The following is a 21,326-nucleotide window of genomic DNA, read 5'->3' as shown; positions in this document are numbered from 1 at the left end:
CCTGACATGGGTACCTGTGTTATGGGATCAGGGGAGGAAATCTCATAAAACCCTTAGCCTGAAGCCCCGTGCCTGTGGGCACTGGGTGCTCCTCCTAATCAGGTAATTTTGATGCCAGGTTAGGTGTAGCCCACCTTTTCCCAGTGGGACCCATCAAGGAAGTGAGGGGTGGAGGGGCGTTTGGGTGAGCAGTTCAGTGATGTGAGCCAGAGAAACCCTGGCTGTGTGTGGGGTGGCTGGCAGCAGCAGGAGGGAGGCATTACAGGGCACCCGGCTGCCACCGGCCCACCAGCCTGCATCCTGGGCTTCAGATGCCCTCCATTCAAGAACTATGCGCAATGGGACCAGAGTCCTTAATTGTCAAATTAATGCCGCGTCCTCATTAAACAACCAACACCATGCCAGGCAATTCAGTTGATTCAACAAGTCTCATTGCCTTGTGCAGGATTCAGAGGACATACAATCTGGTCCCCACTGTTGGAAGGACCTAAGGTTTTCTGGGGAAAGACAGGGCAGAGATCCACAAGACAGCGACAGCTGGATACAGCTTGGAGTTGGGATTGTGGCTCACAGCAGCAGTGTGGGTTCTAGGCGAGGGCCAACTCAGTTAGGAGGGCGTGTCCAGTCCTTGGCGACTGCACAGATCTGGCTGTGCCTCATGTTAGCCCGTGACCTTGGGCAAGCCCCTTAACCTCCTGGAGCCTCGGTTTCCTCATCTGTGGAGCGGGGCTGACAACTGTACCTACCTGGTGGGCCTGTAGTGAGGGTGAAATGCCACAAGCCCAGGGGAGCGCTGGGCCCCTGAGAAGCTTTGCCTTCTGTTGTTACGGTTTTGAACTTGGCTGAGTGAGGCCAGAGTGTGCGAGCCGTCCCCGCTGCTCCACCCTCCGTGTATTGAGTGGAGTTCAAGAGCCTTTCTCCAAGCTAGAGATGGCAGGTACGGCCCTGCCAGGGTTGCGTGCACTGTGGGAGGGGACCTTTTCGTGTGGCTCCTCTGCCCCGTGTGCCTGCCCACGCCTGCCCATAGTGGCCTCCTTGCCTCTCCTCAAACCCAGCAGCTTGTGCCCCACTTGCTGCTGCCTGTGCCTGAAAAGTACGTGGAGCCACACAGACCTCACGAGCTCCCCTTCTCACTTCTTGCAGGCCTCCGCTCCAGCGTTTCTGACCCGTGGGGTTTTCCTGGGCTGCCCTGGCAAACAGGTCCCTCTGCTCTCTCGCCCCGCTTCTGTGTGCTTTGCGGCCCTCATCAATGCTTTTCTGCTCATTGTCCATCTCCCTTGCGGATGAGGGGTGCCAGACAGGCCAGGAGTGTGTCTGGTCCACAGCTGAGTTTCCCAGCACCTAGAGGGGAGCTTGGCCCATAGTAGGTGCTCAGTAAATACCTGTCGAATGGATGGATGGGGAGTTTGGAGTAGGTGGCGCTTTCAACTGTTACTAGGATACTCTGTCTTTTAAGTCATGAGCATTTGAACAATACCCAGAGTCTTTCTCCTTCAGCTGTGACTTCAGGTCAATCCCTGAGCATGGCACCCCCTGGGCAGCCAGGAAGTAGCAAGGGGCCCACGCGAGATGCTCTGTTCCTGGTTCCTGGAGCCAGCATGGCAGGACCAGCTGGGAAGATGGGGAGCCGCCTGCCCCTTGCAGCCTTGCTCAAGGCTCCAAGGAACCTTCCCCCACCTGCCAGCCTCTCTTCCCCCTCCCCCTCGTCTCCCTCCATCCAGTTAGCACAGGGGAGAGTTTTGTTGTCCCTTTGTACCCTTTGTGCGGAGAGCCTTTTGAACGTGTGTGTGTGTCTGGGTGTGTGAGTGAGTTTTCATGAAGGAGGGCTGTGGGTGGAGGTGCTTGTGTTTGTGGAGCAGGCAGCCCGTGGGAGGGAGGCAGAGTGAGTGCGTGTGCCTGTGTGTGGGGAGAGGACACCAGAGGACATGTGGGCTCTGTCCATTCCCCGAGGCCCTGGGTGTGCCGCGTGGGGACTGCAGTCGTCACAGCCCAGCTCCTGTCCTCTGGATTCAGCAGAGGGTCCACACTGCACAGAAGCTATAAATTCCAGGAAACTCCCTACCAGCCCAGCCGGTGGGGGAGGGAGTGGAGGCGAATCCACACTGGTTCCCTAGCACTTGGAGCAGATGTGTCTGCCTCAGGGACAGCAGCCTAAGGAAGTTCCAACCAAAGTGTGTTTGCTCACTATAAAAGAGGCGTCTGTGAGGGGCCCCAGAGGGGAGGCTTGTGGGGTGCTCTGCCAGAGGTCCTCACTGGGGGCCCACAGAGGCCATTGTGTCTTGCTGGGGGGAGGCCAGAACTCCGGGTGTGGGAGCTGCTGGGTCATCTTTCTTGGTTTTACAGCCAGCTCCCAGGCACAGTTGCTTGCTGCTCCTGAAAGGCTGGGCCGGAGGAGGTGGGGGCCCTTCCCGCTGGAGGGCTGGGTTGAAGGGGCCCCGCCCCGGGGGTTCCCGGATGACTGGCCAAGGGCCGCCGAAGCCAGCAGCGAGGGGAGAGGAGGCAGGCGTGGTCCTCTCTAGCAGGCCATCCGGCTGTTTGGAACACCCTGGCGGCCCCCCAGGCCCTTGAGCTGAACCCCCTTTGCGGTCTGGTCCGAACCCTGGCCTGCCCCGCCCCCTTCCTTCTCTGCACTTCTGGGGCTGGCCCTTTCAGCCCTGGAAGCTGCCCAAGAGCGTATCTTTGAAGCACAGCAAAGGTTAGGAAGGAGGAAGACAGAAATGTCCTCTGGGCTGGGGGAGTGGGAGAAAGGAATTCCATGCATGCTTCATGGGAGTCAGGGCGCCGGGCCTGCTGGGGGCACTCAGCTCAGCCTCAGTGCCCGGTGGCTGGCATGTCCTGCTGCCCGCTTCTTGCCACCGGGTCCTGTGCAGAGTGAGCCTTAGTCCCTGGCCTGGGAGCAGGGAGCGGCAGCCCTTGTTTACAGCACTTGTTTCAACCTTGGCTCACAAGGGTAAGAGCCAGGCCCTGCCATCCGCCCCTGCAGGATGCGAGACCTCATAATTGTCTTCAATTACAGACAGCACCGGCCCTTAGCCTTGGCTTCCGACAGGAACCAGAGCTGGGGCCACTTCCACTGGGCAAGGGGGAGCACTACCCAGCCCTTACTTCAAGGTTTGAGGGCTCCCTGAGGCCTTCGGGGTACTCGCAAATGCCCACTGGCCCTGGGGTCCACTCACAAGGCTGCCTTGGGCCGATGAGAGCCCGTCCCTGCTGAATGCCCACCTTCTTTGTCCCTGCTCAGGATGAGACTTCTGTGAGCAGCGAGGATTTTGATATGAGCGACTCCACATGGATGTCAGCTGACCCGCACCTGGCCTCCAGCCTGAGCCCCAGCCAGGACGAGAGGATGCGGAGCCCACAGAACCTCCACAGTCAAGAGGACGGTGAGTGCCCCTTGGTGGCGGTTGAGGAGGGGCTGTGCCCGGCCCCTTGCTCCCAGTTGTCCTCAGGTGAGCGGTGTGGACATACTCCAGGGTGGCGGAATCTGGGCCAAGGCCTTCGGGTGGCCCACACCCAAGCTTGCACTGCCCCCAGCGTTCTCAGCATCTCCATGGGCCCCACTGCACCAGCCCCTGGCTCCTTCCTCCCAAAGATGAGGGAGGGAGCCCATGGGACTGGCAGCCTGTGAGGCCGGGGGTCTGCCTGATAGCCGAGATGCCATGGGCTTCTGCAATATGGGTTTCAGAGTTACCAGGGGCAGGCCTGGGAAGGTTCACTGTGTACCTAACCCAGAGGAATTCCGCTGCCCAGCAAGGGAAACGACCTGTGTTTCTGTAGCCACGTGTGAGGCTATAGCCCGGGTCACCTGGTGAGTGACCAGGCGGTGCAGCTGTCCACATGCGTCCTAGCCCCTTGGGATGCGATGCGGCTGGCTGGGGAGCTGTCTGGATTCTTCCCTAGTCCTGGCCCCCCTGCGCAGGGCCTGCCAGACAGCCTACTCCGGCCTCCCTTGGAATAGAGGCTTCCTTCTCAGGGATTGGAGAGTTAGGGTCAGGAATCAGACCCCAAAGATCCACCCTGGCCTCCATGTGGACTCCGCCAAGTGGTTGGGCTCTGGGGCCCTGGCATCTACCTTGGTGTGCCAGGGTTGTGAGGTGGCTCTGTGAGCAGCAGCCCGGCATCGCCTTTGTTTCTGCGGAGGAGATGGTTGGGGGCAGGGGATGAGTAAGCTGGGCCCCAGAGAACTGGGGTGTAGGAGCCGGAGCCAGCAATTAGGAGGGGTTGAAGGTCGAGGCCTGGAATGTGGGAGGGAGGTACGGGTTAAAAAGGGGTGTAATGTTAACTCTGTGAAACGGGTCAGCCTTAAAGAGTAAATAAGGGGTAGGAGCCTTGCTGTTTGGGTCAAAGTTCATCTCCATGGCAGAACCTGTGCGCCTGCCTCCCGACAGCCTTCTCAGGCCTGAATCCGGCTTTGTTTGGGAGGAGACCCAGCCTGGAGGCAGCTGGAGGTGTCTGGACCAGGGGCTAGGGAGCACAGGGAGTGGCTGCAGGAGGAGTGGGGTGCATGGCTGCTGGCAAAGAAAAGGCTTTTGTGCCTGATGCCTCGTGAGGTCTGCACGACCCCCTCGTGCTGCCAGCCTCCCAGGCCAGTGCTGCCTTCCAGCGTTCCCACGGTGGTGGGGACCCAGCGGGGGCAGCCACGTGCTCTTGGGGGCTCTGGGACTGGGACAAGCTCAGCAGCTGACCTCCCGCCTCAACTGAGCTGATTGAGGCCACACCCAAGGAACATTGAGGGCTGTGCCTGCAGAGCTCAACTGGGGCCGCAGGCTGTGGTCCCTGCAAGAAGGGTCTGGGACAGTTGTTCAGAAACCCAGAGCAGTGGGGCTGAAGGGGCCGTGGTCCCCCTACTCATTCCCGAGCAGATCTCTTGCTGTTATTCCCCATGACCACCATTTGAGAGTGGGATCTCTCTTGGAGACACGTCCTGGGGAGGTCTGGTGATTTGGGGGCTGTCAGGATCAGGTAGCTGACAGTGGCATTTCTGTGGGGTCCGTGGAGCTCCCTCAGCACCTGCTGCCCGGACGCTGGCTGGCCATGAGGACGAGGCTGAGAGATGCAGGGAGGCTGGGGGATCCGTAGGTCCCCAAGAGCCTGGTGCAGGGCCAGCCTGGGGTAGTCACACGCTGCCTTCCCCTCCTGGTGGACACTGGAGCTGGGACAGTGAGGATGCTGCTGACCGCGGGGCCGTAGGCCTCACCGTCCGCTCCGAGGCACTCATGGAGTTGTGGGCCACCCTGCTGGCCGGCTGAGACCCCGGGCAGGGCACAGGCCTTGGGAAGGCCCAGGCAGCTGGCCTGGCCTCTACTGCCCCTTCTGGGCCTGTGGGCCTGTTGGTATCTGTCCAGAGCAGTGGGTTTCCAGCCTGGAGTCCTGGGCCATCTTCCGGCCCCCTTGGAGACACACAGCCAGCCCCTCTTGAAGGTGCTCACGGTGCAGACATGTGAGGTCCAGCTCCTGTGAGTGAGTCAAGGGGCTCCCATCAGAGCACTCTCAGGCCCCTGTTATTGATGCAGGACTAGGTAGGGACAGCCCAAGCAGAGGCACCCACCTTAGCCCTCTGTGTGCTCCACTCCCCGCCTGAGGGTCTCCATCGAAGAAGCCCCCCAACCCCACTGATGCCCAGGTGAGCTTGGTGTGTGGGCTGTGGCCCTCAGGCCTCCGTGGAAGTCAGAGGCCTGCTGTCAGGTCAGTCTTGGTCTCTGCCCTGCCCCCGGGACTCGGTTGTGAACCTGGCCCGTTGTTGGTGCCTGCTGAATGTCTGTTATCCCGGAAGGAACAAATGAACAGACGTTTACTGAGCCCTGTCCAAGCACACCATTGCAGAGCAGATGGAGCTCCGCCTCTGATGGGGATAAGTTGGGTTGTTTGTTTCTAGGGACATCCTTCCCATCCGAGCACCTGGGCCTTTTCTCTTTGCCAGGAGTGTGGGGACTCCCAAGGCTGTGCTGATGACACACCTGTGTTGGTCCGTTTGGTGTTGCTACAAAGGAATACCTGAGGCTGGGTAATTTATAAAGAGAAGAGTGTATTTGGTCCACAGTTCCACAGGCTGTACAGGCATGGCACTAGCATCTGCTTGGCTTCTGGTGAGGCCTCAGGAAGCTTACAGACATGGCAGAAGGTGAAGGGGGAGCAGGTATGTCTTATGGTGAGAGAGGGAGCAAGAGAGAGGGAAGAGGTACCAGGCTTTTTTAAACAACCAGCTCTCGTGCGAACTCATAGTGAGAACTCACTCCATACAGCACCAAGCCCCTCATGACCCAGACACCTCCCACCAGGCCCACGTCCAACCCTGGAGGACACATCTCACCATGAGATTCGGAGGGGACCCAGATGCCAACCGTATCAGCACCCCCTCCCTGCTGACGAGTAATCCAGCCGGGAGTGATTTCAGGGAGCCAGGCGGTTAGCACAGATCTACAGCTGTGGATTTGTCGGGGCCCTTCTTTAAAGATTTTAACAAAAGCAGATGAAGGCTGAATGGCAGAGCAAATCCCATGGCGGAACCACTGAGCCCAAGAGTGCGTTGTGCGGATGCCAGCTCTCACTCCCCAGGGAGCTTGTCTCTGAGGTTCTCCCGGGGTGAGTGTCTGCTTGTCCTGAAACACAGTTGGGTTTCTGCCCCCAGCCCTGCCACTGTCTGCGAGTCTTGGTCTCCCAGACCTCTTTATACCAGCTCCCCACACTCTGAAGTCCTGGGATGCTCCTGGGTCCCTGCGATCATAGCTGCTGGTGCTTGGCAGGGAGCCGCCATCACAGTGCCCTCATCTCATGGGGAGGAAACTTAGAATCAGGGAGAGACTTGGGGCAACTCAGCCAGGGTTGGGGAGGTGCCAGCGCTTCTCTTCTCTCCCCTTTGGCAGGTGTAGGGGCCATGTGTGAGGGTCCCCAGAAGATGGGCAGGGGAGCTAGGGAACCAAAGAAGGCCCTCTCCGCATACTTGGGGCACTCCCTCCTTGGGGCCCAGGGCCATGCGGGCCAGCTCCTGCCATAGTTTCCTGCCCAGGCACGGGCCAGGTCCCCTAAAGACCCTCAGCTAAGCCCTGGCCGAGGCTTGAGCTTGGGCTTTCTATTGGGTCTGAACAGGGCTCTGTGCACATCATAGGGTGTGGAGGGAGGCTGGCTGCCTGAGATACTTTGTCCAGAGGCACTGTGGTCTGGCGTTGCCTGGGGGCTGAACAGCACATCCGTCTGTAATTACGCCCCCACTGGTGGGATGATCTGTTTGATGCAGTCTGCTCCCCAAGTACCATAAGCACCCTGAGAGCCAGGACTCCAGCACCCAGCACAGGGCCTGGCACCGCGCAGGTGCTGGGGTACTGTTTGTTGAGTGAATGAGTGGATGAAAATGAATGAATGAAGGTATGCACAGAGGCAGGTGAGCCAGTGCGCCTCCTGCAGGCCGGGGTTGGCCTGGGTTCCTGACCGGGCAGGCGGGGCCGCTCCTTCCGTTTCCCCTGGATGTGCTTCAGCAGGCCTCTCACTCTGCCCCTTCCTGAGCGGAAAATGTGAGGCCCGCCTGGCCTCCAGAAGGGATGGATGGGGGCAGGGAGCGGACATTACTCACCTCCTGGGCAGACAGGAAGCCAGCGCCAGGGGAGAGCGGGGGTCTGCTCGCTGGGCCTGCTTCCGCCTTCTGCAGGGTGGGCAGTCGGGGGATTGCTGAGCAAGAGTGGTGTGGAGCCCTGGCTGGGGCAGGTCAGGGCCTGGTGTGTGCGCCTCTCAGATGAGGCTGCTCCTCCAGCCTGGGCCTCGGGACACACTGGGGCTCCCGCACTGTGCAGGCCTGGGGCTGGACGAAGGCACTGAGGGCCCTTTGGCTCTTCCAGTTTCTTGGCCACTTTTGTCACACCAGCGTTGGCCTTGTGACACTCAAGGGTAATGAGCCCTGTCTCCACCTCCCTGGAGGAGTCTGGGGTTTGGTTGAAGCCAAACAGGCACCAGTGTGGGACCCCTGCCGGTTGTCAGCTTGCTGAGGGCAGGAGCCATGTCTTTGTAGAAATGTCCCTTATTTCTCCCCTTATTTCAGAAGTATTACAATGATTGTAGAAAAATAAAGGAGAAGGCCAGGCACGATGGCTCATGCCTGTAAGCCCAGCACTTTGGGAGGCCGAGGCAGGTGAATCACTTGAGGTCAGGAGTTTGAGACCAGCCTGACCAACATGGAGAAACCCTGTCTCTACTAAAAATACAAAATTAGCTGGGTGTGGTGGCGCATGCCTGTAAACCCGGCTACTCGGGAGGCTGAGGCAGGAGAATCTCTTGAACCTGGGAGGCGGAGGTTGCTGTGAGCCGAGATCACACCATTGCACTCCAGCCTGAGTAACAAGAGCAAAACTCTGTCTCAAAAAAAAAAAAAAAGAAAGGAGGAAAAAAGAAAATGAAAAATAATGATGTCTGGGGGGCCTATTTTTCTCAGACTTTTATATTATCTAAGTAACCAGAGCCTCGTTTTCTTTTCAATGAGGCAGTATTGGCACCACCTTTTTTCTCACTTAGTCATTGGCCTCCCTGACACTGATGTGGGCCAGCCACAGTTCGAAGGTTGTCCAGTCAGCCTAGTGACTAGGGGCCCATTCCTGAGCCCACTGTGTGCCCAGCCTGACCCTGTGAGCCCAGGGCTATACATGTCACTGTTCCACAGGGCAGGAAATGTCGTCTCCGAGGGGAAGTAACTTGCCCAGACCACGGGGACTGGGTCTCCCCAGAGCCAGCGTTTTGACCACTCCTGTGGAAGGACATTTGAGTCCCTGTTTGTCTTTCTTTTTTTTGAGATGGAGTCCCACTCTGTTGCCCAGGCTGGACTACAAATGGCACAATCTCGGCTCACTGCAAACTCCGCCTTCCAGGTTCAAGCAATTCTCCTGCCTCAGCCTCCCTAGTAGCTGGGATTACAGGCATGCACCACCATGCCTGGCTAATTTTTGTATTTTTAGTAGAGAGTAGTGTTTCACCATGTTGGTCCAGACTGGTCTCAAACTCCTGACCTCATGATCTGCCTGCCTCAGCCTCCCAAAGTGCAGGGATTACAGGTGTGAGCCACCGCGCCTGGCCAAGTCCCTGTTTTTCATTGCTGGAAGCAGGCGCCACAGGGTGCCCTTCAGGGCTGACCCCGTGTGGCCTGAGTCTCCTGTCCTGGGCTTTATTCCCAGGCCCTAGCACTGAATAGGTGCTCAACGAACGGCCACTGAGTCACTCTTGGAATAGATGGGGGATCAGAGAAAGGGCCTGGGACGAGGTGGCCTGGGAAGCCGGGCAGAGGCGTGGCAGCAGGGGGCTGGGAAGGGAGGAGGTGCCCAATGCCAGGGTTTCTTGGGTCACATGTTTCCAAAAGCTCCCTATGACCCAGGAGAGAAGCTCCAACCAGGAGAGAAGGGCAGAGAGGCCACAACCAGGCCATCTGGGGAGGGTCTGGCATGGAAGGGTTCTGGGAGGATGGAGTGGTCGGGCCCAATATGTGGCGTCCTGTAGGCAGGTCCTGGGTTCTGTGCCATGGATCTGGCCAGCCCTTCCCCAAAGTATGGTCCTGAGCTAGCTGACCCCCCAACTCTGGGCCACAGCTTATCTCTGTGACATGGCCTGTGGGCTGCAGCCCCTCACCCTGGCATGCCCCCAGGAGCTCTTAGTGAGAAGACCAAGGCTTCCTACCTTGTGGCCCCTGCTGCCCTCGGGTGGGGCCCTCTGCCACCTAGAAATGCAAACTGGGCAGCAGGGCGGGCCTCTGGGGAGCAGGTGTGTTGCTCGAGCGCCCAGGGCTCGGTATTTACAGTGGCAGCACTGTTGGCCTCTCTTCCTTGGCCTGGCCCCCTCCCCTGGGTGCCTCCTCCCTGGCCTCCAAGGGGTCTGCAGGGAAGCGTGGGGGCACACAGAGCTCAGATCTTGCTCAGCTCCATCCTTGCCAGGCAGCCTTGGGCGGGTGCCGTCCCCTTGACAGGCAGGGGTGATCATCTTGGCCCACCTTGCCAGGTGGTTGAGGACCAGATGTGGCCAGCACAGAGGCCCGCCAGGGGCCAGGCTGGGACTGGATGTGGGCAGTCTTCGTCACCTCCCCGAGATTCTCTGAGCCCTGCACGCCACCCCCTTGGTCCAGTCCTGCCTCCTCAGCCAGCCTGGTCTCCCTTGGTCCTCTCTGCCATGGAGGCCTGTGGGACCCTGACTGCAGCTTACCTCACAGCCACCCTCAGCGGCGTCCCTGTCCCTACTCTCAGCCCCCAACCACCGTCCAGGTCATGCTTCTTTGGAAAGGGAGCCGGGCTAGGGGGTCCTTGGTGTCAACGAGACCCAGGCACTCCTGAGTCCCTGTCCCTCCCTCCCCACCCACATGAGCCAGGCCCTGTCCAGGGACCCTGAGTTCCCAAGACGCTGCTTCTCAATCTGGCAAATGCCAGACCCATCCCAGGTGCCCACACTGATGGGCAGCTAAGCAGGCAGTGAGGAGTCAGTGCTGCCATCCAAGGAGAAGGTGCCAGGCAGAAGTGTGCCTCCGGCTTCTGGTACTCAGAGTGCCATGGGGTGTCCCCAGTAAGGGGTGAAGCCGTTTGAGTGAGGGATCAGGCAGGAGGCCATACGGCTGGTGGGGAAGGAGCTGGTGGGAGTAATGGCCAGGCCACCAGGGCTCAGAGACCATCACCCGCATTACCCCGGGGCCATGGCTCCTTCTAGTGCCCTCCTCAGGTGATGCCCACCCTCCCCAGGCCCAACCCTGGGTCACAGCAGCCCTCTCCCACCAGGGGGCACAGAACTCTGGCCTGCTGCTGACTCCCCCTGGACCCAACGCTCATGGCCAGACATCTGCCCTGGTCACTATTGCATGGCAGGAGGTGTGGCCCCTGTACCAGACTCCCTGGGTTGGCCTCTGAAAGGCCTCTCTTGCAGTAGGCTTTTAAGCCAAGCCTTCTCCCTAACACCTGCTCATTATGGCCATGTCCATTGCCCTCACCCTAATTCTCACAGCTGAGGCCAGAAACCAGGACTGGGCCCCATTCTCCGGGTACAGGTCCCACCCACCCCCACCCCAGGAGCAAGAGCTGTTTGTTCCTCCTCAAGGCTCCAAACACCCACAACAGATGAGCAGGCGGTGGCCTCCTGGCCTCCCCTCCCCCAGGAGCAGAGAGCTGGGGCCCAGGCCTTCCAGGGATTGGCTGTAGGCCACACTGGCAGTCCCCGGTCACAGGAAAGTGTCCATCATCAGCTGGGCCGCGGGCGGCACAGACAATGCTGGGCTGTGCTGGGCCCTGGCCCGCCAAGGGGTGAGAGACGCCGGGAGACAGCACCGAGAGATCCCTTTATCCAGGAGCGAGCAGGGCCTACACAGCCCTGGCCTTGTCCGGGGTGCTGGGGCCTTGGGTCTCCAGTGGACAAGCTCTGGGGCCTGACGAGCTGAGAGGTTCACCTACTGAGAAGGTGGGGAGGTGAGCCAGGCATGGTGGCTCACGCCTGTAATCCCAGCACTTTGGGAGGCTAAGGCGGGCAGATCACATGAGGTCAGGAGTTTGAGACCAGCCTGGCCAACATGGCAAAACCCACTTCTACTAAAAATATAAAAATTCCTGTAACCCCAGCACTTTGGGAGGCCGAGGTGGGCGGATCACAAGGTCAGGAGATCGAGACCATGGTGAAACCCCGTCTCTACTAAAAATAGAAAAAATTAGCCGGGCGCAGTGGCGGGCGCCTGTAGTCCCAGCTACTCGGGAGGCTGAGGCAGGAGAATGGTGTGAACCCGGGAGGCGGAGCTTGCAGTGAGCCGAGATTGCGCCACTGCACTCCAGCCTGGGCAACAGAGCGAGACTCCGTCTCAAAAAAATATATATATATATATATATATATTTATATTATAAATATATATATATATATTTATATATATATATATAAAAATTAGCTGGACGTGGTAATGGGCGCCTGTAATCCCAGCTACTCAGGAGGCTGAGGCAGGAGAATTGCTTGAACCCAGGAGGTGGAGGTTGCAGTGAGCCAAGATCACGCCACTGAACTCCAGCCTGGGTGACAGAGTGACTCCATCTCAAAAAAAAAAAAAAAAAAATGGAGGTGAAGGTGAGCCTGGGCCAGTGGGGCCATGTGGGGATCAGTGCCCTTGCCCCTTGTGGCCACCCCTCAGCCCAGGATACATACAGAGCTCTTGTCCAGCAGGCTCCTCTGTCAGGCCAGGCCCTCCTGAGGCACCTCCACCGGGAGCCTGTTCAAGGGTGACTTTCCCAGGAACCAGGAAGTGACCAGGCCACGTTGGCGTCATCACCCCGACCTAAGGACTGCAATGCACCAAACCCAGACTGGCTCCCGGGAGGGCTGGAGGACGCCTGTAGGGGCTTTGGGGCCAGGGCCCTGCCCCATGAATCATTCACACATGCTGGCCCGGGGTGGCTCTGTTTGCTCTGAGAACACGGGGAGCAGGCTGTGTGTGTCTCGGCTCGATCTTTGCACACTGAATTAGTGTTTATTTCTCACCGCCTGTGCTTGGCCTGGAGGACGGGGCCAGGGAGGACACCCACACCCCGGCAGTTCATCCTGGGAGCGCTTCCCCGGGGCATCAGGGGCCAGTAGGTGTTGGGGGAGGGGCTCTAGGAAATGGGGCAGTCTGGTAGCAGGGGTGGGGAATTGTCCCACAGTACAGATGGGCAGATCAAGGCCTTGGAGGTTCCCAGAATGCCTGAGAGCACTGGGTGGCCTAGGTGGTGCTTTGGGGCTGTCTGAGTGCTGCCATTCATCCTGGGTGATGGGCCAGTGACTTCCCCCTGGAGCCTCTGGTTCCTCCCTGATGTCTGCTGCAGAGGTTGGTTGTGCAAATCAGGCATGATGTGTTACCCACCGCCTGACACTTGGGACTTGACGCATAATTGGTGTCCGCCTTCCCCTCCACTGAAGGTGGTGTCTGTCTCCAGGGCCCCACCGCTTAAGCCACCTGTCCCAAGGCCTGAATATCATCTGCAGCTTGGACACCTGTCTAGGGGCGAGGACCCCCAGGGTCACTGCAGAGAGAAATGATTTCAGTTTTAGGGGAAAATCTAGGTGTGCGACATCTAATTCAGTAGCCAGGGACGGCTACCAAGCCTTGGAAAAGGCTAGTGCAGACAGGCGTGCAATACATGCTGCGTCTCGGTGGCTCCATAGGAAAGAAGGTGAAATACCTCAGCTCTGATAACACGGTGTCGACTATTTATTGAAATGGTAATATTTTGTATATATTGGGTTAAATAAAGTAGATGATTAAAATTGATTTTACCTGTTTCTTTATTACTTTTTAAAATGTGGGTATTAGGCCACTAAAATCCCTCATGTAGCTCACTCTCTGTTTCTGTCGGACAGCGCTGCTCCTGACTGTGAGGAACTAGATTGGCACCTGCCTGAGGAAAGAGTGACCAGAGTTTCAGCAGGAATGCCTGCTGCCCGGGCACTGAGAGGCACACACAGAGGAGGCACGTGCTGTGGGGGTAGAGGCACTGGCGCCCCAGGGCTGGAAATCAGGGGGCAAGTGTGGCACCCAGATGGGGGGCATGGGCTTTCTGCCCCATGGCTGGGGCTGGGTCAGGCTGTGTGAACCACAGGGACAGAGCAGGGTACTCAGGAGAGCAGCTTTGCAGGCAGCCGGGGCCTGAGGGCCACGTGGAGAATGTAGGTGCCCCGTGTGGCCTCATCACCCAGGATGGTAGGGTCCTAGTGTCCCCCATTTGACCTCTGTGCCCCTCCTGCCTTTCCGGAGGAAGAGCTGGGCAGCCCGCCCTGAGCCTGGTGCTCCTTGGAACTATGCATCATGTAAACACGGCCTGGGCGCTGGCCTTTGTCAAAGCAGGCAGGGGGCCAGCCCTGGGGAGGTGCACGCCTCAAATTCAGAGCGGAGTCAGCACCCCCAGACCACAGCCCAGAGCCCTGCTGTCCACGCCTCCCTGGCCATGGTGGGCCTTGGCTGCAGCAGTCTCCCACCCCCTCCTCCCCCGTCGCCTGTTGTGTGTGAATTATTGATGCCCCTCCCGTGTCCCCTGCCTGGCTGCTGCTGTGACAGTCTCTTGGAGGCGGCACTGCCTCCAGCAGCCACACCTCTGGACACAGAAGGCAGTCTGCACGCAGGGCCTGCTGGCCTCCAGTGGCCGTGTACCTGGCCTATGGTCCCAGGGATGATGGGCCTTCCCATTCTCCGAGCCTAGCCTGGGAGCTGGCGGGAGTCGCCCACCGGGAGAGGGTGCCACTGGCTTTGGGCCCCAGAGCGCGGTGTGGCGATTGGTGGTTCACACAGAGCTGGGCTTGTGCGGGCTGCGGGGCACTGGCGCCCACATAAGGGCATTGTTTGCTGAGGTAAAAGGGGTTTTTGTCTCCTTCTGGAGACGGGACAGAGGGAGGAACAATTTCCCCCATTCATCACTAATTCCTCCATTTGAATAGCAGCACATTGCCCCATGTTCAAATAGATGGGCACGGCAGTCCTTCCCTGCCCGCAGGCATTCTGGGCACAGGTGGTGGGCTCCGGGTCCTGCCCAGATGAAGGAGTCACCCTTTGCCACAGTGAGGAAGGCCTAGTTTTGTAGAAATGCTCAGAGGGGGTGCATCCCTGGCTACTTCCCCAAGTCCCCTCAGGACACCTCTCTGGTGCCCACACAGCCACAGGCTGGGGGCAGGCCCACCCTGCTGCCATCACGCTGGGCCCCAGCAGGCTGGCCTCAGGGGTGACCCTCCTGGAGAGGCCTCCTGGCAACAGCAAGATGGGGACCAGGTGGGGACAAGAGGTCACCTGGGCACCCTTAGATTCCACTTCCAGGTCCAGGTGTGGAGGGTCCATCCAAAACTCCCAGCTTCCCACTGAGCCTCCCAGCTGGAGGCCTGCACCCTGTGAGGCCTGTGTGCTGGGGCTTCAGTGCCCATGGAGCCAGCTGGGTTTCTTCACAGAGTCATAAAGTGCCAGAGCCCGGGAGGGCGTCAGCGGCAACTCCCAGGATTGTAGATAAGAGGAGGCCCAGGAGGCGGCAGTGCCCAAGGTCGCCTAGACTACAGGACCCTATACCTGCACCATCCTTGCCCAGGCCCCACTGCATTCCATCCAGCATGGGTTTGTGTGCCTATGTCTCTCTTAAATCAGTTTTTTTTTGTTTTGTTTTGTTTTGTTTTGTTTTGTTTTGTTTTTGAGACAGAGTCTCACTCTGTCGCTAGACTAGAGTCCAATGGTGCAATCTTGTCTCACTGCAACCTCCACCTCCTGGGTTCAAGCGATTCTCCTGCCTCAGCCTCCTGAGTAACTGGGACTACAGGCATGTGCCACCACACCCAGCTAATTTTTGTATTTTTAGTGGAGACAGGGTTTCACCATGTTGGACAGGATAGTCTCGATCTCTTGACCTCGTGATCCACCTGCTTCTGCCTCCCAAAGTGCTGGGATTACAGGCGTGAGCCACTGCACCTGGCCTAAATCACGTTTTTTTTTTAAGGGTTGTGGGAGGCAGAATTCCAATCGGATCAAAACCCAACTGCCCCCAGTCTCTCTATTCCTTCTTTCCCCAGTGACAGGCGTGTTCTCCTGGCCAGGTGCAGTACGGGGTGGGTGCGAGGGTTGCAGCCAGTCCCTCCCGTGGGCATCAGCCCTTCCGTGGGCACCACCTCCTTCTGTGGGTACCAGCCTCCTCAGGACTGAGCTGGACATCATGGTGAGGTCCCCATGCAGAGCGATCCCAGCCCCCAGGTCCCATCCCTTGGCCTCTGCCAGGGAGAAGACCCTGGACTACTCAGAGACCACGCCACTGGTGTGAGCCCGCCCCTAGCCAGCCTAAGCAATAAGGAAATTGTCAGTTCCCTCACCAAAACCTCTAGGGCCTTCCTAGGTGGCAGGCACAGATGCATTCCAGGGGATCATCTGTGCCCCCTGTCAGCCCTGCTTTCCCCGGCGTGGGCCTCCCTGCACCATGGGCCCAGCAACCCCAGGTAGAGAGTGCCTTCCCAGCCATGGCAGCAAGAGCCCCCGCGTGATGTCCTCGGGTCCAGCTTGGTCACACGCTCTCACCAGTTGCTGTGATGGGCTGACTGGCCAGGCCTGGGGCATGCACTCACCCTGGGGCGCCCAGGAAGACTCAGTTGCCCTCACCAGTGGGAGGGGTGTGATCTAGGGGGCAGCAGGAGCCATCCAGGCCCACCCAATACAGCTGCACCAACTCTGGGTCTCTAGGGCTGGGGCCGCTTCTGTGAAGGCTGGGCACAGGCCAGAGACACAATAAACACAGTAGTATTTCTTCCAAGCACTTATCCTCTCCTTGCAAATACTACTGTGGTAGAGGGGGCCGGGCGCGGTGGCTTACGCCTGTAATCCCAGCACTTTGGCAGGCTGAGGCAGGCAGATCACGAGGTCGGGAGATCAAGACCATCCTGGCTAACATGGTGAAACCCCATCTCTACTAAAAATGCACAAAATTAGCTGGGCATGGTGGCGGGCGCCTGTAGTCTCAACTACTCGGGAGGCTGAAGCAGGAGAATGACGTGAACCCGGAGCTTGCAGTGAGCCAAGATTGCGCCACTGCACTCCAGCCTGGGCAGCAGAGCGAGACTGTCTCAAAAAAAAAGTAGGTAGAGGGGTCAGTGTGCCAGAGTGGGGCGGGAGCTGAGCTTACCAAGAAGGTGACCTTTACGCAGAGCCCTGGAAGTGAGGGACTGCGCCAAGGGGACACCCAGGACAGAGTGGAGCAGGAAGAGGGAACAGCAAGTGCCAAGGCTGGGTCACAGCTGGGGCGGGTGGGTGAGCCGTAGGGGCTCACTGGAAGGGCCTGGTGGGCCCAAAGGAGGGACCTGGCTTCCAGTTGGAGTCAACTCAGCCTATGTGGCTACAGCTGGGATCAAATCCACTGCTTGTGGGGCCAAGGGACAGGCTGGACCAACCCCACCCCGAGCAGCACCTCTGCCCCTGCTGGTTCAGGAGGCGTCAGCCCTTTCCCCACCATCCCTGGGATGGCTTCTGCAGAGCCATGGCCCAGAGCCAGTGCCACAGTGGAGACTGGGGCAGGCAGGGAGGGCTTCCCTGAGGTGGTGGTGCTCGGGTTAGCACGGAAGGGTAAGCAGCAGTCACCGAGAGTAGGGAGAGACCATGGCTCAGGGGCCAGAAAGCTGGTGACACCCCTTTGGAGCCCCGTCTCCTCTGGAGCCCTCATGTTTGATTTGTCACTGCTGGAGCACAAGCCTGGAGGGTAGCAGTCGCCCCCATCCCCACAGTAGTCCCTCACTGGGCCCACCTCAGACTGTCACAGGCTGGGCTCCAGGATCCCCAGAAGCCCCCGTTGCAGTCTGGGAGAGCCTTGTGCGTCGGCAGTGGGTGAGTCATGATGTGAGAAAAGGTGGGGTGCAGGGAACCGGAGTTGCCTTTTGAGCTCCTGCCCCATCCCGGGCATCATCCGCACCTTAGAACCGTGTTTTATGGCCGTGGGACCCGCTCTGAAAGGAAACGGACGCTCCAGAAGGTGGAGTAGCCTCTTCCAGCCACTCCACGGCTCAAACCTGTGTCCTCCCCAGTCAGCAAAACATGGGCCTCAGGTTGTAGGCAGCTCCCCAGAGCGCGTCGTGCCAGGGCAGCTGTGTGGCGTGGCGTGATGGCTGCCTGAGCGGAGCCTGGGGGTAGGCGAGACCCTGGTGTCACTGGGGAAGGCAGGTTTTTGCGATCCATGTTGTGCCTCTGAGTGGGCTCTGTGTGTGCGGCGTGATAAAATAAGATAATGGCAGATATAAACTAGATATAAACTAGTCTATAAACTAGGGCTAAGGGGCTGTTTTTGTTCTGGGTTTTTTTTGTGTGTGGTAAAATGTGTGACATAAAATTTGCCATTTTAACCATTTTTAAGTGTACACTCCAGAAGCATCATTACTTCCACAGCTTGTTCATCCCCCCCAACAGAAACTCTGCACCCATTAAGTAATAACTGCCCATTCCCCCAGTCCGTAGACCCCCACTGTGCCTTCTGTCTCTGTGAATTTGCCTGCTCCAGATGCTGTGCAGAAGCAGAATCACTTGCCATCCTTGCCTGTCTGGCCTGTTTCCCACAGCCTCATGTTTTTGTCGTCCACATTGCAGCACTTACCCAAACTTTGTTCCTTTTCATGGCTGGATATTATTCCATCATATGAATAGACCACATTTGTGTACTCATTTACTTGTCGGGGTTTTTAAAAATACAAATAATGGGTTGGGCACAGTGGCTCACGCCTGTCACCCCAACACATGGAGAGGCCAAGGTGGGAGGATGGCTTGAGTCTTGGTAGTTTGAGATCAGCCTGGGCAATATAGTGAGACCTCATTTCTACAAAAAAAAAAAAAAAAACTTTAAAAATTAGCCGAGGCCGGGCGTGGTGGCTCACACCTGTAATCCCAGCACTTTGGGAGGCCAAGGCAGGCAGACTGCCTGAGGTCAGGAGTTCGAGACCAGCCTGGCCAACATAGTGAAACCCTGTCTCTACTAAAAATACACAAAATTAGCTGAGCATGGTGGCTGGTGCCTATAATCCCAGCAATTTGGGAGGCTGAGGCAGGAGAATCGTTTGAACCTGGGAGACGGAGGTTGCAGTGAGCCAAGATCGCCCCATTGTACTCCAGCCTGGGCAACAAGAACGAAACTCCGTCTCAAAAAAAAAAAAGAAAAAGAAAAAAAAGAAAAAAAAGCCGGGCGCAGTGGCTCACGCCTGTAATCCCAGCACTTTGGGAGGCTGAGGCGGGCGGATCACAAGGTCAGGAGATCGAGACCATGGTGAAACCCCGTCTCTACTAAAAATACAAAAAATTAGCTGGGCGCGGTGGCGGGTGCCTGTAGTCCCAGCTACTTGGGAGGCTGAGGCAGGAGAATGGCAGGAACCCGGGAGGCGGAGCTTGCAGAAAGAAAGAAAAATTAGCCAAGCATCGTGGTGTGCACTGGGGCGGGGGATCGCTTCAGCCCAGGAGGCAATAGGGCAGTGAGCCCTATTGACACCGCTGCACTCTAGCCTGGGCAACAGAGCAAGACCCTAAAAAAAAAATAAGCCATGTAGATCAGTCGCCAGTATTTTAAAATCAGTTTACATAATGGTGCAGATTTCCAGTTTCTTCTAACAGCTTGGAACACATGGCCATACGAGGTCCTAGCACCTGGTGCCTTACGGGTCTTATACACCCAACCACTTCCCTGGCCAGACTGGGGTGGCGTCTAAGTTAGGGGAGGTTCTGCCCTCCACATGTCGGTCCCCAGCCAGGCAGCCGGGGTCACAGCCCTGAGGCAAAGGTCTTGGTAGCTGGAGAGTCGGGGCCCCCGTGTCAGGCATCTGACCTGGCGGAGGCTCCAGGAGCACCCTGAGCAGCGTGTGAGTCTCAGGAGCTCACACCCGGGGAGGGCAAGTCCATCTTCTCGGGAAAACCTGATCGGGAGGTGGGTGATGGGATGTCACCTCTGGCCCCGTGCATGGTGTGGCACTGCAGCCAGCCTTGGGCCTGGTGCCTGTGATGAATGCAGTGACCACTGGCTTGCTGTGTGCCAGGCACGATGCCCACTGAGGAGCAGCCCCTCCTTCCAGAGGAGGAATCTAAGGCCCTCCAAGGTCAAGCAAGTGGTCTGTGAGGGTGGTGTTGGTATGTGAAGTCACACCTACAAGGTGGGTGAACGATGGGTCCCCGCAGCTCATGGGAGTGGGGGTAACCAGCCAGTATGGGTGTCATCCCTGTCCCCCATGGACCTCAGGTGCAGGGGCTTCTCCGGTGACAGGGTCTGTTCTGGTGGGGCAGATGGCCCTCACGATGACCCTGGGCCAGGTGAAGGAAGCACCAGGGTCCCTGGCAGGGCTGGACAGTAAGCTGGGGTTGGAGGCGTGAATGCCTCCTTCGTAGGGACAGTGGAGAAAAGTGCCAGCCTGAGGTGGCAGCGTGGAACCAGACCTTGAAGGCTGGCTGCCATCTGCTCAGCTGGAGGTATCATGGCAGACAGATTGTAGAGCCCCAGCAGAGGATAGTGAGGCTGGGCTGGGGGACTGCAGAGGTCACAGGACTGAGTGCCAGTGGCCATGGGCCGGACTTTTATTCAGGTGCAGGAAAGCATGGGACAGGGGAGTGAGGATTAGGCCTGGCTCTCACAGGCGGGATGTGGGTGGCCTGGGCGCTGGAGAGCAGCCAGCGGGGGCTGCATGGGGAGCTGGTCTGGTTCCCGGGTGGAGGACAGTGGGCACCCCCATTCTCACAGTTCACCTTCCCTGTTACCCACAAGGCTCAGTAAGGCACATCTGTCCCCGCGGGAGGTCTGGCACCTTGGTTGCAGTCATTACTTTGTTTCCAGGCCAGCATTCAGTAGGTGCTCAGTAAAGATGCTAAGGAATGTATTCACTCCAGACTGGGCGCAAGTAGTCTGTGGGGTCCTGGGGACTGCCAGCGCGGGCCGGGACTCCGAGGATGCAGCCAGTGAGGGGCGGCTATGGGCGGGCTTTGAGCAGAGCCCGGAGCCGCCCTGCGGGAGGATGGAGGGAGTGGTGGAGCTAGGCTGCCCGGAGGAGGACAAGACGCCTGGCCCAGGGGACCTGCGGCAGCCGAGGGGGAGGGGTGCACTGCGCCGCCGTGGTCTCCCATCCCCCTCTGCCCGGCCCGGCTGCTTGATGGGCAGCCTAGACCCACCCCCGGGCAGCCGGGAAGCCAGCAATTGGTTGGGGCGCTAGAGCCGCTCGGTCGCCATGGGGACGCTCTGGAGGCGCGCGTGCCCAATGCCCTGCACCGGGGACTAAATCTTCATAATCTGCCGGCTGGGAGGGTGGGGGGTGGGGTCCAGCGTGACCCTGGCCTGGGGGAAGGGGTGGCAGGGTTCGCTGTGACCACCCCTCCCCCATCCACGCTGGGTGCAGGTGCAGAGCCGCCAGGGTCACCCGTGCGTCCCTGGGACCCTCGCGGGTGCTCACCTGACAGTGACCCCGGGAGTTCCCGTGCAGCTTCAGCCTCTGCCGTCTCAGCTGAGCAAGCAGGAGGCCGGGACTGGAGCTGGGTGGGCAGAGAGGTCTGGAATGTATCTGGAACTGTCTGGTCTGCCAGTTAAAGTTTCCTCCCCGGTGCCCGCAGGCTGGCGGTGCCTCACTCTTCGCGGCAGGGGGCGCCCTCGCAGTGCTTTGCCGAGGCTGCCCACCCAGAGACGCCGGGCAGGCCCACTCGAGGCCCGCGTGCAGACCCCAGACCCTGCAGCCCCGGCTTGGCATGTCCCAGGCCACGGGGCCTGCATGGAGCACGGATCCGGGGGCCACCGTGCCTGTGCCTAGGCTGCCAGGGCTGAGCTGGGCTTGCTTGCAGGAGGGAGTGGATGGCTGGAGGTCACAACAGAGCCATCCTTCCTGCCTTGGGCAGAGGAAGGAGACATTTG

The 21,326-nt window shown here is 58.8% G+C and overlaps 1 protein-coding gene across 8 annotated transcripts in view; it reads left to right on the top strand.

The window, feature by feature from the left end:
• The window catches only part of NOL4L (nucleolar protein 4 like), a 147,960-nt gene that overhangs the window by 113,262 nt on the left and 13,372 nt on the right, over positions 1-21,326 (top strand). For 6 of the 8 annotated variants that reach the window (XM_008020545.3, XM_073007842.1, XM_073007845.1 and 3 more), the window contains one exon: positions 3,242-3,383. In XM_008020545.3, coding sequence (XP_008018736.1) covers positions 3,242-3,383 — 142 coding nt within the window. Of the gene's footprint in view, positions 1-51; positions 2,696-2,728; positions 2,951-3,241; positions 3,384-21,326 lie in introns of those variants that run through there. The other 2 variants (XM_008020591.3, XM_008020603.3) reach the window with 2 other exon arrangements.

This window comes from Chlorocebus sabaeus, chromosome 2, assembly GCF_047675955.1.
Source record: "Chlorocebus sabaeus isolate Y175 chromosome 2, mChlSab1.0.hap1, whole genome shotgun sequence".
In the NCBI taxonomy this organism is placed as follows: domain Eukaryota; kingdom Metazoa; phylum Chordata; class Mammalia; order Primates; family Cercopithecidae; genus Chlorocebus; species Chlorocebus sabaeus.
This window is presented reverse-complemented; position numbering and strand designations above follow the sequence as displayed.